At 45.1% G+C, this 14,855-nt stretch overlaps 1 protein-coding gene across 19 annotated transcripts in view; it reads left to right on the plus strand.

Annotated features, from left to right (window-relative positions):
- Positions 1–14,855, plus strand: part of PPFIBP1 (PPFIB scaffold protein 1) — a 49,732-nt gene that overhangs the window by 6,218 nt on the left and 28,659 nt on the right. For 13 of the 19 annotated variants that reach the window (XM_076065447.1, XM_076065451.1, XM_076065445.1 and 10 more), the window contains exons 2-7: positions 4,186–4,302; positions 4,909–5,135; positions 12,933–13,022; positions 13,278–13,391; positions 13,864–13,998; positions 14,458–14,550. In XM_076065447.1, coding sequence (XP_075921562.1) covers positions 4,242–4,302; positions 4,909–5,135; positions 12,933–13,022; positions 13,278–13,391; positions 13,864–13,998; positions 14,458–14,550 — 720 coding nt within the window. In that variant the 5' untranslated portion in view covers positions 4,186–4,241. Of the gene's footprint in view, positions 1–3,850; positions 3,876–4,185; positions 4,303–4,908; positions 5,136–7,573; positions 7,892–12,932; positions 13,023–13,277; positions 13,392–13,863; positions 13,999–14,457; positions 14,551–14,855 lie in introns of those variants that run through there. The other 6 variants (XM_076065449.1, XM_076065454.1, XM_076065458.1 and 3 more) reach the window with 3 other exon arrangements.

Below are 14,855 nucleotides of genomic sequence, written 5' to 3' on the forward strand. Positions count from 1 at the left end.
AAGCCATACATGAAGCAGAAAGTACATTTATATCTTTTCGTTTCTTTTATGTGCCGGAAAGAGGCGAGTTATCGGATGACCTGAACCGCGAGCTGTTTATGAACTATTCTTTTGTAAGTGCTAACTGTAGACTACATCTGTAGACGTGTTTACATTCTTCCGTGATCGTCAGACAGTTATGGATTAGCTCGTACTTTGGTCCATTTCTCTGCATCTTCCCTCCTGGCATTCAACCAGCAGCGCACAATAAAATATTTTATGTGCTGCATGTACGTGTGAATAATTTAATGAGCGCTGTAATGTGCGATCCCACGCTAATGCTGTATTTATTGATTTTATTAGACACGCCACACCCGTTATCAGTGCGCTCTAGTTAAGATTTAATGCGGGCCATTAATATATTTGATTACTTCCTTCCTGCTTGCAGGCGTTTTTGGTTCATTCTAGTTTCTGCTTTTTAAAGCGGTCGTTTAGACTACATGGGCAGCAGAAAATATGACACAATATTCAGAAGTTAATTGTTTTATTTAGTTGTAATGCTTCGTTTCCACTGAATAATATATGGACCAATGCTTGCATGCTTACCGGATCAGAAAGCAATGCTTGATGCGTTGATTTCTAATAATAGTAAAACCTATAATTTTCAGCCGTTTCTCAATCTACTGCTGGATGACTGCTTCCCCATGCCATGCCAGTTGTGAGGGGTTGTTTTACAGTACCTATCCGCACTGCTTCAAATACACTGACCACTTATCTTAGCCGGGATTTGAACTTAGTTTGCCAGAATCATCGTGCAGTGTGCTAACCACTGCACCACCACAGCTATATGAGGAACTGATTCACTGCGGTTAAATACGAGGGCAATTTCTTATCCTTTTAGCATACCCATTGATACGGACAATTAAGCTCTCTGGACGTCATGCCATGAGGTATCTGTGAAGTTCTTGGTGTGTTGCAGCCTTAAGACTGGTGCATGAAAAGTACTGAGAAGCAGCAGATGTCATCTCGTTTTGATTGTCTACCCCCTCGAGAGTTCTCGTGTTAATTAACTTCCTCTGGACCATCACGTGTGGCTACACGTGACTTGCCGTTCGATGCATTCACATGGCGAAGTTTTTTAAGTCTGACTTTCATACCTCCCCACACACGCAAGGTGTTGTTGGAGTGCACAGAGAGAGGACTCGTAAGACCGTGACCCTTAGTGAAGTGTCTCTTCATTGTTAATGGTAATGGGCTAACCGTTCACAGCCTTTCGTCTCTCTTCGCATCATTTCATGACGGTCATTAGGTAAATAACAACACCTCGATTCATCGATTAAAGTAGGTTTTTTTTACGTTCACGATGCATGCGTAGAATTGTGCGTGTGAGAATGTATTATTTTCAGTTCTTATACCCTGTATATAATGGGTTCATGTGACTCCTGCTGCCACGAGAAGCCACTAGAAGCCACTACATTCACTTTTGCGTTCGACCTTTCTCCTTCTTGTGCCGTGTGATGCATCGGGGCAACAGCTTTACCACCACTTCCGGTCTCTAAACCAACTGAGCTGTGTCATCCCAGGTTATTCATAGAAATACTGTTCATAGAAACATACCATTCGTAGAAATACCGTTCGCGACACAATTGATACAAGGGAATTGCTTCTTGAATGAAATCGCCACCGCAAATAGTGGCAATTCCTGAACTCGTGAAGAGAGCAATTTGTAATTGGTCCAATGGCAACACGTAATTTAAAACAAATGCTATATAGCTGATGCAGCATGGGAGCCTTTTATAAATAGTTAATAGTCGCTGTCTATTAAAGCCGTTCTGCTGTTTGTTCTCCTGTTGATGCGGTCCTCTCCTTTGCGGTTAAAGCTAAAAATTGATCGATTTTGCTTTAAGAAATATTTATGACAACGCGCAATGATCGTGTGGGCTGTGAAGGGAAGCCTTTGCCCTAGTTTGTTCTCGGAGTGTGTGTGTGTGCGTGTTTGGCAAGCAAGTAACTGCACTCAAGGCTTTTTTTTTAATGCAGGATCTGCAATACATTTTTTCATTATCAAAAGCCGTCCGAGATGTATACATTAAATCTCTATTCCCAGAGTGGCCAGGAGTTGTCATATTAACGTTCCTTTGTGCCTCTTTTCCACGGGTCTGTCAGTGCGTGGTATGTTGTTACCATGTAGGATCGGCATTGTTTTGACAGTGCTGACAAAGCTTCACAAAAAATAAAAAATACATATTTATAGTGGTATACAAGAACTTATAACATGAAGTGCAAATAAAATATATAGATTTCACATTTAGTATTTTGTCCAAAAATGAGGTGTACGTTCATAAAAAAAAACACTTATTTGTCTTTTTTGTACTGCACAAAGGTTTCCTTGCCAGATGCCTGACCGGCAGTGATGACCCTGATACTATAAGCATTTTGACATTTGGAAAGTACCATGAGTCATTTAACCAAACATGTGAAAAAGGAAAGTGCCCAGGTGCTGGTAGATTTTTTTTCTTTCTTTTGTTGAAATGGTTATTCGCCTCAATTTTCTGTGTTTTCAGCCAGAAGATTTGTGTATGCGAATTTTCTATTAACCTTTTACAAGCTTTCTAAGCTCATAAAATGCCAGAACACTTTCACCTCAAAGTGATGCACATGGAAGGTTTCACTGCAGCTCAGAGATACAAACAGCAGAATACAACCCAGTCTCTCGCAAATGTTTGCTTACACTCAAGAAATACTGCCGAGTAGTGACCTTCGTTTATGTGTGGTTGTGGACCACGTGAGAAATTCACCATTCTCTCTGTTCTCTGCCAAACCCCGTTGGTTTATTGCTATGTTGTGACATGACCTGAAACCAGGACTCTTTGGTAATTAATAACAGACCTGTTCTCCTCCAGTACCGTCCACCTTCTGGTGGTAATTCTATTTATTTGTGTCGTGTTTGGTGCGCGTATAAATAAATAAGTAAAACTGGAGAGACCTTCACCTGCAGGAACTTGGAAACAATTGCGCAAACGTGGAAGGAAATTGAGGTTAAGGTTAACATCTTCCTTTACAACAGGACATTGTCAGGAGCACAAGGTATACCGATTGGCCCGGTGACCAATTCTATATCTGTGGCATAGCGCAAAAGTGAGCTCTACATGGCTGGTTTTGCAATGCGCACGTTTGATAATGCTGTGTTGTGTATCCATTGGCAATTTCCACATTTGCACCCCATGCTCCCTCCTTTGGATAACAAAGCCTTGCCTTCCAGGACCAAATAAAATAATCAATGAACAACCTATTGTGCCTTCTGTTGGCCCAGCCTTTCGTGGGGGCCATGTGATTGGTAGGGTGGTTTGGTTAGTCGGTTCACGGGGGGGCGGGGGGGGGAAGTTTTTTTCTTCTTTGAGTTAATGGTCGGTTGGAGCACGGTTTCCGTCACTCAACGCAAACGACGTACATGAGCTAGAGTTTTTTTAGGCTCGCTGTGTGGCCCTGTGGCTGTTTTATGTCAGTTATTTACATCTCACAAATAATGATAAATAATTGCGTACAATGGACAGGTCCGGAGTGGACTGCAAGTGGGCTGTAAACATTGGATGTCGCCTGATTTTATATTCCACACGCACCTCACACATGTTAAAGACATCTCTGCTCTGGCAACTGGCTCATGAATGGACAGTAGAGAGCCCTTATTTAGCTCCCCCTCTGTTGCATGAAAACTCTTTGAGTTCAAAGTTCAATGTGCATTGCTTAAGGGTTGCTCACATAGCTTTCCTTCTGTTTGAGTTTAGACAAGAGCCCGACTTTCTCTTCCTGTTCATATTCTTCGCTCCCATATGCTTGCAGAATGAGGCAAAGCGCCGCAAGTTGCTATTTTAATAGCATATTGCCTTTAATGCTCGGTATGTTATTCTAGTATTTCTGTTTGCCGCGTCAGGGTTTTTAAATAGCTAGCACGAAAAATAGGGAATCAGACGCTGTGAGAGCAAAACACGCTCATGCGTGTCTGGGCAAACAAGCCTGAAGAATACTTGTCTGCTGACACATTTGGCGTGACATGTTTTTACCTTGGCATTTTCCTATTCGCATGTTTGCTTACGTTTATTCTTCAAATAATAGCCACAAATAATGTAGTATGCTAAGTATAAATTGAACATGTCTGTGCATTTCTGTTCCTCCCTCTTCCCCTCCCCTTGCTTTGCTTTGCTGCAGAGGAGAGGGAGTTTTGGTGGCTGTCAGTGCTGCAGTAACGGAACACTAACGCCAACATGTCGGACGCCAGTGAGATGCTGGCTGCTGCCCTTGAACAGATGGATGGCATCATCGCAGGTACCTCCCTCCCAGTGGTGTGCGCCCGGCTTCTCGTACGTTCATATCTGTTGAGGGTTTTTGTTTAATCATGAATAGGCACACATTGCAGTTGCAGGATGCGCACGTGTGGTTTTCACTCGCACTCATAGACAGTCTTGGGTGGGGCGGAGGTGGATATAAGTGGGTGTGCGCATTGCGCTGTTCACCTGGCAACCTCAGTTCGATTCCCAGCCATGGCGATTGCCAGTAATGAGTGAGATCTGAACCAGTCCTGGGCACCCCCTTCACCAACCTGCACTAACCAGCATAGTGAAGTATGGTCAAACGTCTCCCATAGCCGAAAGGCATGAGAAGGCTTTTGGCCAACAGTGGATTGTTAAGAGCTGTACATGCATATACCAAGACAATCTGAGATAACCGCAGCCCTGTTTAGCCGCTCTCAGTATTGTCTTTTCCAACTTGTCCAATCACCGCAGGTGTGTGCAAGATAACTGACCGTACTGGTGGCATCCCTCGTACAGATGTAAACGAGCGCCGGATGCTGTCTTAAAGGATTTACGATGTTTCCTCGCTCGCCCATTCACCCACTTACCCGCTCGTCCGCCCGTCACCGTGTTCACGCAGGCTCGAAGGGCATGGAGTACGGCAATGGGCTTTTCGATTGCCAGTCTCCCGTGTCTCCATACGGCGGCACCATGAGCTCGCTGGGCGGCCTGCGCGTGCTGCAGCTGGTGGAGGAGCTGCGTGGAGCACTGGACGCGGTGGGAGGAGAAGATGACAGGGAGACGCTGAGGTCACAGATACCGGACTCAACCATCGACACCCTCGCGGACTGGCTGCACTGCGGCATGGTGAGGACTTCCTCTGCAAAGGGCGATCGTAACTGCCTGATGCAATATAATAAAGATTTAAACTTGGAATGTGCACTGTTGTCGCTCGCTCTGGTAGAGACTGTATGTACTGTCAAGTGAATTCTGCCCAAGCTGTCTCCATCTCTCAGCAGCATCGTTTCATAATTGTCATTATCAGCCATGATCTATCCACTGTTTAACGAAGGCATCTGAAGCACGTCGCCATCACTCACGTCGCGATTCAAGAGTCCGTTTGGCTTCTGCACACGAGCCGAATTCGTTGATCCCCATCTGCACCTGACGTTCCCTCCGGCGCCTGCCACGCCGTCGATCGTCTTCGACCATCGGCTTACATCTCTTCTTGCAACGTGCCCTGCCCAAGCCCACTTCACCTTTCTTTACAGCCAATGAGACGTCTCTTAACGCATGTATGTTCTGTAAGCCACGTGTTCCTCTTCCCGTCTCTCACTGTTATTCCATGAGCCGCTTCGTGCTTCTTATAATCCCAACTCACGGCGTGCTCAGGAGCCAGCAGCTGGCGGTTTATGGTTTTGTATAACGAACGTAACATTTTGACATTTGTGGTTTTTACACCGTGTGATTTTTAGCTTTGGGGAAAAGTCGTTGGTAAAGGGGGCTCATTGTCCTAGGACTTGAAAGGAGTAGGATAGGAGTTTTAAAATTCATTAAAGAGTTCATAACATCAGCAGAGCAAGGCTTTCCACTGTGTTCATGAAAAAAAAAGTTGGCACGAATTCATGGTTTCTTATGAGTAGTGGGAGCCGGAGAGATGCATTAAAGAAATAACAGAGAGTTGTTTATGTAAAACAAGATGTGGCAGTCAGGAGAAAATATAGATACATTGCTGGAGGCCATGAGTCGTGGGTTAAAGTCTACGGAATAACTATTTATTTAAACCTTCTCAGAAGTTGCCTTTAAACGGGCTGCGCGCGGGTGCATCAGAGTTGATTTTTAACCAGTGAGGTACATGTGGCATCTTCATTTTCCGTGACATTTACAAGCGACGTCATTGAGAATTGAGAACGAGACGCTGTATAATGTCACACAAACGTGATGTTTGTCGTGCCTAATCTTGAGCCGCATTTCCATTTCTTCAATATTTAAGTCCATTACCATTTCGGGGTGGCGACAACAGTAACAGTTCTGTCATAAGTACAGGTGAAGCAATTCCGTTAGTTACAGTATAAATTAATATAGGTTCTTAAGCTCACAATATATGCATTCTATCATGTGCATAATCATGTTTTTTTAATTCATAAATGCTTGAGTTTAATGGGTTCATGTGACCCCCCCACAGCCACTGTTGGATGCTAAATCCACCACTGTGTGAAAAAAATACATTCTCAAATCAAATTGCGACACTGAATCATGACAATGCATAGAATTGCCGTGAGGATAAGTAATTGCACCTCGAGTAATAAATACAGGCCCGTTGTCCGTTTTAGGTTCCACTTGTCACAACATTTTGACCATCACTCGCACGTTTCCCAGAATTATGCACTCCAGCGCGCCTGCTAAACTCGTGCTGCTCCATTTATCTGCCGTGGAGGCAGCAGGCAGCTGAGCACAGCGGTGCCGTTTTAGTTTTTTTTTTGTTTTTGGCAAGGTCAGCATGCTGTCACTGTTGTTTTCACAATACCAGAGCTAAGCTTTTTGCATCCCCGGAACTGATGCCGAGCGAAGTAAATTAGATTTTTTCCTTGCGGCCCGGCTGCCTGTTTTCCATGAAGAAACTATAATTGGATGGGCCAGAGCCCCAGGTATGGTTTCCCAATGTAATATTGTAAGAACACATATACTGGCCTTGTCAGGGAAGTCTGTACAATGAGCCAATTTTCACAAATACTCCAAGCACCCTGACTGTGATGAGGGTAGTTGCCTTGGGCAGCAATCCAATCTGCTGCGCTCTTGGTGTGTGTGGGAGGTTGTGTGTGAACTGATACAGAGAATGTATGCTGTTGTGTTTAGCCTACCAGTTTTAAGAGAACATGTGAGAGACAATAAGACAGTGTTGTGTGAATGTGGGATAAATATTCCCAGCAATTGGCCCAGATTCAATGCTTCTAAACTGAGCCTTTCATTAGTGAACACCCGGTTACAAGGAAAGTTGTCTTAAAAATGGCACGAACAGAATAAGTTTGCTTTGCAGAATTACTCCGTTGAGCGTGCTGATTAAGAGGAATGGAATTTTTTAAAAATTTTCCCTTCAATAATTAGGTCAATATGTTACATTACTGTTGTCGGGCACTGCGTTAGATACCAGGAAAGCAGCTCACAACCCTTTAGCGAGGAAAACACCCGCGCCCCAACGCTTGACTCCGTGCTATAAACGCTTTGGTGGGGAGGGGAGAGGAAGAGGAATCGAGTTTCACGGCCATGCGGTGGGTGGGTGGTGGGGGGCGGGGGTGCACGGTGGCGGCCAGGGGGTGCGAAGACGCACGCCTGCAGGTCGCCGCTCTTCCGTCAGGTTCAGATTGAGTTACGCACCTCTCCGGCGGAGGGCCCCCGCACAGCGCTGCCCGCGTTGCGCACGGAGCACGGAGGGCCGGCGCTCTCCACGGACTCGCCACAAAATTCTCCGCCGAGTCTGGGGTCCGGCGGCGTCCTCCGCTACCACCCCCCTCCCCCAACCCCGTCTCCGTGACCCCTTCCCAGTGACCCACCAACGTGTGCTTGGGGGCATGGCCGAGTGGCCTCAGGCGGAACTGTACCGACGGATAACCTGGCTGAAAAGGGTAAGGCCGCTGGGAGTGCGACGAAAGGGGGGAGGGCGCGCTGCGGAAAGCAGATTTGTGGGTGCTTGCTCGTGGTTGGCGTTTGTGTTGTGGATAGGCGTCGTTATTCTTGAGGCATCCTGCAGACATGGGTTTTATTATGGCCTGCTTTATAATTATGAATTTTTAATTTTCTCAGTTATAAGAAACCCATTAGCACAGTGACTGTCTAATGTTTATTGTTCTTTCCTGCCAGTGATGGGAAAATAAAAACTCTGTTATTATTTTTTATTTACATGTTACTTATTGTATAATTTAATTGAAGCAGCAAGTTATTACCTTGTGTTTTTGTTGTTTACATTAAAAGGGCTTTCCTCAAGTGTCGTGAGGTACCTGTGGAAGCATTGCACTGGATCTTTAGTTTCTGATTCAGGCATAAGCTAAATGTTATTTATGAAGACTTGTGCTAAAGAGATAATGATTTGGCATATGGCAGTAAGCAATCTCTATTTGTTCTTTGCAAAAATTAAGACTACTAATGCTTAGGACTACGAAATTGTATATCTCAGTTTCCCATAAACTGTATTGATGTATGATTTTGATTCACTAACCTGGAAGTCAACACTGGACATATGTTTAGATCTACGATGATGCGTTTTCTGGTTGTACTGCGTCCTGTTCGGCATGATGTCCGACGTTTCACTACACGTGCTTGGAGCTTTCCCAGTTGAACTGAATACAATTCCGTCGAATGCAGTTAAATTGCATCCATGCAATGAGTTGCACAGCACAAGCCCAGACGCCTGCTCGGTGGTACTGATAGAAACTTCGTGTGGTTGTTTGGCCTCTGAGCAGTTTCGAAGAGCAACTGATTGTACGTTTGATTTGTTTGCTGAACAGAGGAAAAAAAAAACCCCTCCAAAACTTTTAACTGTCTCGCTTTTCAATATTTAGACGCCGTTTCAAACATCGTGCTTGAAAACCTCAGCCCTCGCTCCTGGGCTCACACATGCCAAACATTCCAGCCAGGCAGCAAATGAGATGGACTGTTAAAGATTTTTTTTAGTCTGAACTCGTTACAACCCCCCTTATTTTCGGCAGCTCATTCCTTTTGCATAGCCCTGGGGAGTTGGAGCCGGGTTGGAGGCTTGCATTGGGCACGAAAGATTTAACAAGCCCAGGCAAATTTCCCATCGTGTGTAGCTCGTGATTTTATTTACAGGGCTGGAGGTTTCAGCGCAGTGTAAATATAACTTGGAGACTAGTTGTCGTTGGAGTTATTGTATACTCATTCTTTAGTTGTATATAAACCTATCAAGTTGTTTGGAACGAACAAAAATGTTTAATTCATGCATGCTTGGGTCATCACGTTCAATTATGTGGTAATGGTAAACTTGTTATAATTGCCTGTACATATAATTGCTTCACCAGCATTGATATCCTTCCTGATAACCAGCCATATAAAAGTACACTTGATTATTAACATCACGAGCCTTTTGCCCAGCCAAGGATGGGTGTATTGCAGTAAATCTGAAACTTGCAAGCGAAAAGCAGACCGCGACGTGATATTCTTTGCATACATTCGTGTGCAATTTGTGAGGGCGCGTTGACACAGACTTGTTTCATTGAAAGGTTATAATCCCTTGTTCATCACGACGTCCTTTTTACTTCTATGTCTCAATAGCATTACAGAGATCGCGTGACGTGAGGGTTCTGCCTTTGTAGTGAGGGTTGCAAGTTGACGCTGAGGAGGGGGGGTGAAGGCGCCTCGCCCCCCCATGTGGAGTGACGTCACCCGCTAATTATTATTAATGGGGGGGGGGTGTCCATTTGTAGGACGTCACCTGTTTATGATTATTAATGAGGGGGGCTGGTTGACATGGAGTGACATCACGCGCGGGGCACAGACATTCTTGGCTCATTATAGTAGTAAATAATAATTTAAATCCATGATAACGATTTACTGTCGAAGTGGATTTATAACGATGTTTGTACGAATTTACTATGTACGATATACAGTGAGGGGAAAAAAGTTTTTAATCCCCTGCTGATTTCGTACGTTTGCCCACTGACAAATAAATGATCAGTCTATAATTTTAATGGTATGTTTATTTGAACAGTGAGAGACAGAATAACAACAAAAATCCAGAAAAACGCATGTCAAAAATGTTATTTGACCCCTCTGCATAACATGACTTAGTACTTGGTGGAAAAACCCTTGTTGGCAATCACAGAGGTCAGACGTTTCTTGTAGTTGGCCACCAGGTTTGCACACATCTCAGGAGGGATTTTGTCCCACTCCTCTTTGCAGATCTTCTCCAAGTCATTAAGGTTTCGAGGCTGACGTTTGGCAACTCGAACCTTCAGTTCCCTGCACAGATTTTCTATGGGATTAAGGTCTGGAGACTGGCTAGGCCACTCCAGGACCTTCATGTGTTTGTTGCCTTGGCCGTGTGTTTTGGGTCATTGTCATGCTGGAATACCCATCCACGACCCATTTTCAATGCTCTGGCTGAGGGAAGGAGGTTCTCACCCAAGATTTGACGGTACATGGCCCCATCCAGTGTCCCTTTGATGCGGTGAAGTTGTCCTGTCCCCTTAGCAGAAAAACACCCCCAAAGCATAATGTTTCCACCTCCATGTTTGACGGTGGGGATGGTGTTCTTGGGGTCATAGGCAGCATTCCTCCTCCTCCAAACACGGCGATTTGAGTTGATGCCAAAGAGCTCCATTTTGGTCTCATCTGACCACAACACTTTCACCCAATTGTCCTCTGAATCATTCAGATGTTCATTGGCAAACATCAGACGGGCATGTATGTGTGCTTTCTTGAGCAGGGGGACCTTGCGGGCGCTGCAGGATTTAGGATTTCAATCCTTCACGGAGTATTGTGTTACCAATTGTTTTCTTGATGACTATGGTCCCAGCTGCCTTGAGATCATTGACAAGATCCTCCCATGTAGTTATGGGCTGATTCCTCACCGTTCTCATGATCATTGCAACTCCACGAGGTGAGATCTTGCATGGAACCCCAGGCCGAGGGAGATTGACAGTTCTTTTGTGTTTCTTCCATTTGCAAATAATCGCACCAACTGTTGTCACCTTCTCACCAAGCTGCTTGGCAATGGTCTTGTAGCCCATTCCAGCCTTGTGTAGGTCTACAATCTTGTCCCTGACATCCTTGGAGAGCTCTTTGGTCTTGGCCATGGTGGAGAGTTTGGAATGTGATTGATTGATTGCTTCTGTGGACAGGTGCCTTTTATACAGGTAACAATCTGAGATTAGGAGCACTCCCTTTAAGAGTGTGCTCCTAATCTCAGCTCGTTACCTGTATAAAAGACACCTGGGAGCCAGGAATCTTTCTGATTGAGAGGGGGTCAAATACTTATTTCCCTCATTAAAATGCGAATCAATTTATAACAATTTTGGCATGCGTTTTTCTGGATTTTTTTTGTTGTTATTCTGTCTCTCACTGTTCAAATAAACCTATCATTAAAATGATAGTGATCATTTCTTTGTCAGTGGGCAAACGTACAAAATCAGCAGGGGATCAAATAATTTTCCCTCACTGTATGTAGACTTTACGCTAATCAATTATACGCTTGTGATAACGGTGTGGACACAATTCTACCAATCAGAAACAATACAAACGAGACGGTAAAAAGGGACAAAAAATAGTCATATTTGTTTGATTCAAATCACAAACCTCGAATCGTGACAGTTGATTGAGTCGCTGAGTGTGTTATTTGATAAGTGCGTCGTGGTTGAGACCCAGCATCAGCCTGGGCTGTTGTGGCGATTGAGTCGCTGTAAATTACATGCATTGAGAGTCTAGACAAGCCGAAAGCTCCCGAATATTCACGTGATTGGCCGTCGTCCCCCCACCCCCATTCATAGAGCTCCTTGTTTACTGAAAAAAATAAACGGGCTCCATTATGTGGCTAGAAATACATACTGATTTGTTTATTAAGCAATTATGAAAAAACAGTGGCTGGAGCTGAGCCTTAATCTGGAATGCGTTTGCCTGTCCCTGAGCCTTGCTTTAGGCTCCATGATAACGACATTGGCAGTGTCCCGTGTTCGGGGGCCATCTGTTTACGGTGTAACATGAATCGCGTATTTATTTGGAAGTCCTTGGAAACTCTTTAATTAATTTGCTTTTGTCTTCAGAGATTCCATACTGAGTGTGTTGCGTAGACATTATTTTACTGACCAAATGTTTGATACACACGGCGTGGTGAATAATGGCCAACTAAAGCTCATGACCCACATTTCATGGTTAAAGCCTTCATCCAGCAGTGAATTTTGGATTAGGGCTGTACTTGTGCACGGAAAGATGTACTGCATGTGTACGTGTACATTCTATATATGTGTGTTGCCGTAATCATGATGTATGTAGCCATTTGGTCACATCAATAATGCATTTCTGCCACGTGCAGTGGCATAGGGCATTGCCTCTTTAGCTCATTGGTCACGCAGTGCTCTGTTGTGTTGCACAATAATTTCCCTTCTCTGTGAGGCTCGCGGGGAAAATGAGCGTGGAAAAAAACACTCGCTGCTGATGTACACAGAATACTTTACCCTGCATAACCTCTACGTTTAATTTTGCGTGATTATAGGGTAAGCAACATGTGTTGCGCTGTTAAGAACTGAAAGCTGCACACGTTCAATTACATGTTATTAACGCTCTCCAACTAAGGCTGAATGCGTTGATGCGTTAGCTCTTCCCACCTGCCTATCTGTGCCTACCAATGGGGGGCACGATGACTCTGCTAAAGCTCATGCAATATGAATGTAACCAGAGTATGAAGTTGAAAATTGGACACATCATTCGAATTGTCACCCAAACCGTGCAGACAGAACCCAGGCAAATGTGAAAATGCATTTTTGCCCTGACATCTGCTTCCCGTGGACTTCCATACTGATATTTACACACATTCGGGGACAAAATGCATAATGGAAAGAGTTACACAGTCCACAGCGAATCCATTATTTTTTCTAACGTTTTAAGAGCGCGTGCTGAGGACGAACACGAAGTCTCTTACTCTCTTTGCTTGTGCAGACCAATGGCCACTTGCAGTATGGTGGCGCGGAGAGCTACCAGGAGAGGCTGTCTCGTTTGGAAGGAGATAAGGAGTCTCTTGTGCTGCAGGTAAGGCTCGTCGTTCTTGCTGTTCATGTATGCGTCACAACGGTGGCCCAGCACGGTTGTTGATTAATTTGCCTCTATTTGGCTTCCAACACTCAATACTTAGTGTGTGTTTTTGCACGGGCTTGGCGGTTCACGAGTTCCGATCTCTTTATTCACTTTAACATCCACTGTAACATCCACTGTGAAGCGGGCCCGCGGCACTAAGCGGGGCGGCCTGCCAGACTGGAACCTTTGCGCGTGCATGTGCCCGTGCAGGTGAGTGTCCTGACGGATCAGGTGGAAGTCCAGGGAGAGAAGATCAGGGATCTGGAGGTGTGTCTGGACGAGCACAGGGACAAGCTCAATGCCACCGAGGACATGCTGGAGCAGGTGACGCCACTTTCCACTCGCATACGTTCGCGCGTAGGTGTGCCGCCCTGTTGTCAGTCCACCGCCGGATGATGGCCTCTCCAAGCCTGCGCAGGTTGTGGGAGGTTATTTGACCGCATCTCACCCCCTCGCCACGCTGGTCAGTGCGAGTAGTTGGAAGCGCGGAGCTTGGATGTGGGACCATAGAATCAGGATCTTAATTATTCAGCACTGGATTTTGCCGCGCCACAGTCTGCGTCTGACAGTGTCCGGTACCGTTCTCTGCAACGCCACACTGTAGCATAGAGGGGTAGCTATGTCGTGGGCTTTTAAGTCAATGCCTGCCAAATCTCCATTTGTTTAACCTGCACAGAAGGCACCAAGGAAAGTCATAGTCACCAAGCAATGTTAGCTTGTGAAACGAATGGCTATTTATACTGACGGAAGCTCGGTATGCAAATAAACACAACAAATATGCACGCTTCTGTGTAAGCAGGAGCTGCTAAGCCGCACATCACTGGAAACCCAGAAGCTGGATCTGATGGCCGAGATTTCGTCTCTCAAGATAAAACTCGCCTCTGTGGAGAGGGACAGAAGCGAGTTTATGGATAGGAGCTGTGATGGAGAGGTAAGGCCCCTTTCCCCATGTTCCACTTCATGCTTTCCGACTAATACATGAAAACTTTATGCATTAGCTTTTCTTTGTGTCCTTTCCGAGATGGGTGCATAAAGATGAACCAATATGATTGAAACTTTTGTGTAAAGTTGTGTTGCTATTTAGGATTTACACTTTTGAAAACTGGCCACACCAATCACAGTGTCACCCGAAACTTGGAGACACAAACCAGAGCAAAAGTTATAATTTTTAAATAAGTTTTGCGACCTGTCGGCTTCTGTACTGCCAATGAAATACTTACAAGTAACCGGTTTACTTACCGACATGTTTGTGGTCACGTGTTCACTCACTACCAGCGAGTGGGGAACCAGCGCGCGCGTGTAAAAAAACACTGATTTATTGATCGGCAACTCCGATAAATACATCCAAGGACAATCAAGACTTAACAGTAACACCTCGTGCTATCGCCAGGATTTTATGCACGAGATAGCTGAGCTGCGGAGAAGGGTGGTGGAGCTGGAGGGGGAGAAGGTTCACTTTGAAAAGAAACTGAAGAACACCAAGGTGAGGGAAGCCACTGGCCTTTGCGTGACCCCTGTGTGTGGGTCAGAGCTCACGAGGACAATAAGACGCTCGGGTTACAGCCATCCGTTTCTATTTGTGTTCCAGCGAGCAACGCCCTTTCCCCGGTTGTACGCTGATTGGTATGGAGCAACAATGGTCTTCTTGTGACACTTTCAAGCTGGGTTTTAAAAATTTCTCTAATTCTTCTCCTGAGTTCCTATGTTCCCTTCCTAATTTTCATTCCACTGCGCAATCTTGCAAGGTGATTTTTTTTATCCTTCTGTCTGAGTTCTGTGCACCTGCTT

This window comes from Petromyzon marinus, chromosome 7 (assembly GCF_048934315.1).
Source record: "Petromyzon marinus isolate PM22_M1 ecotype Great Lakes invasive population chromosome 7, UKy_Petmar_22M1.pri1.0, whole genome shotgun sequence".
Classification (NCBI taxonomy): Eukaryota; Metazoa; Chordata; class Hyperoartia; order Petromyzontiformes; family Petromyzontidae; genus Petromyzon; species Petromyzon marinus.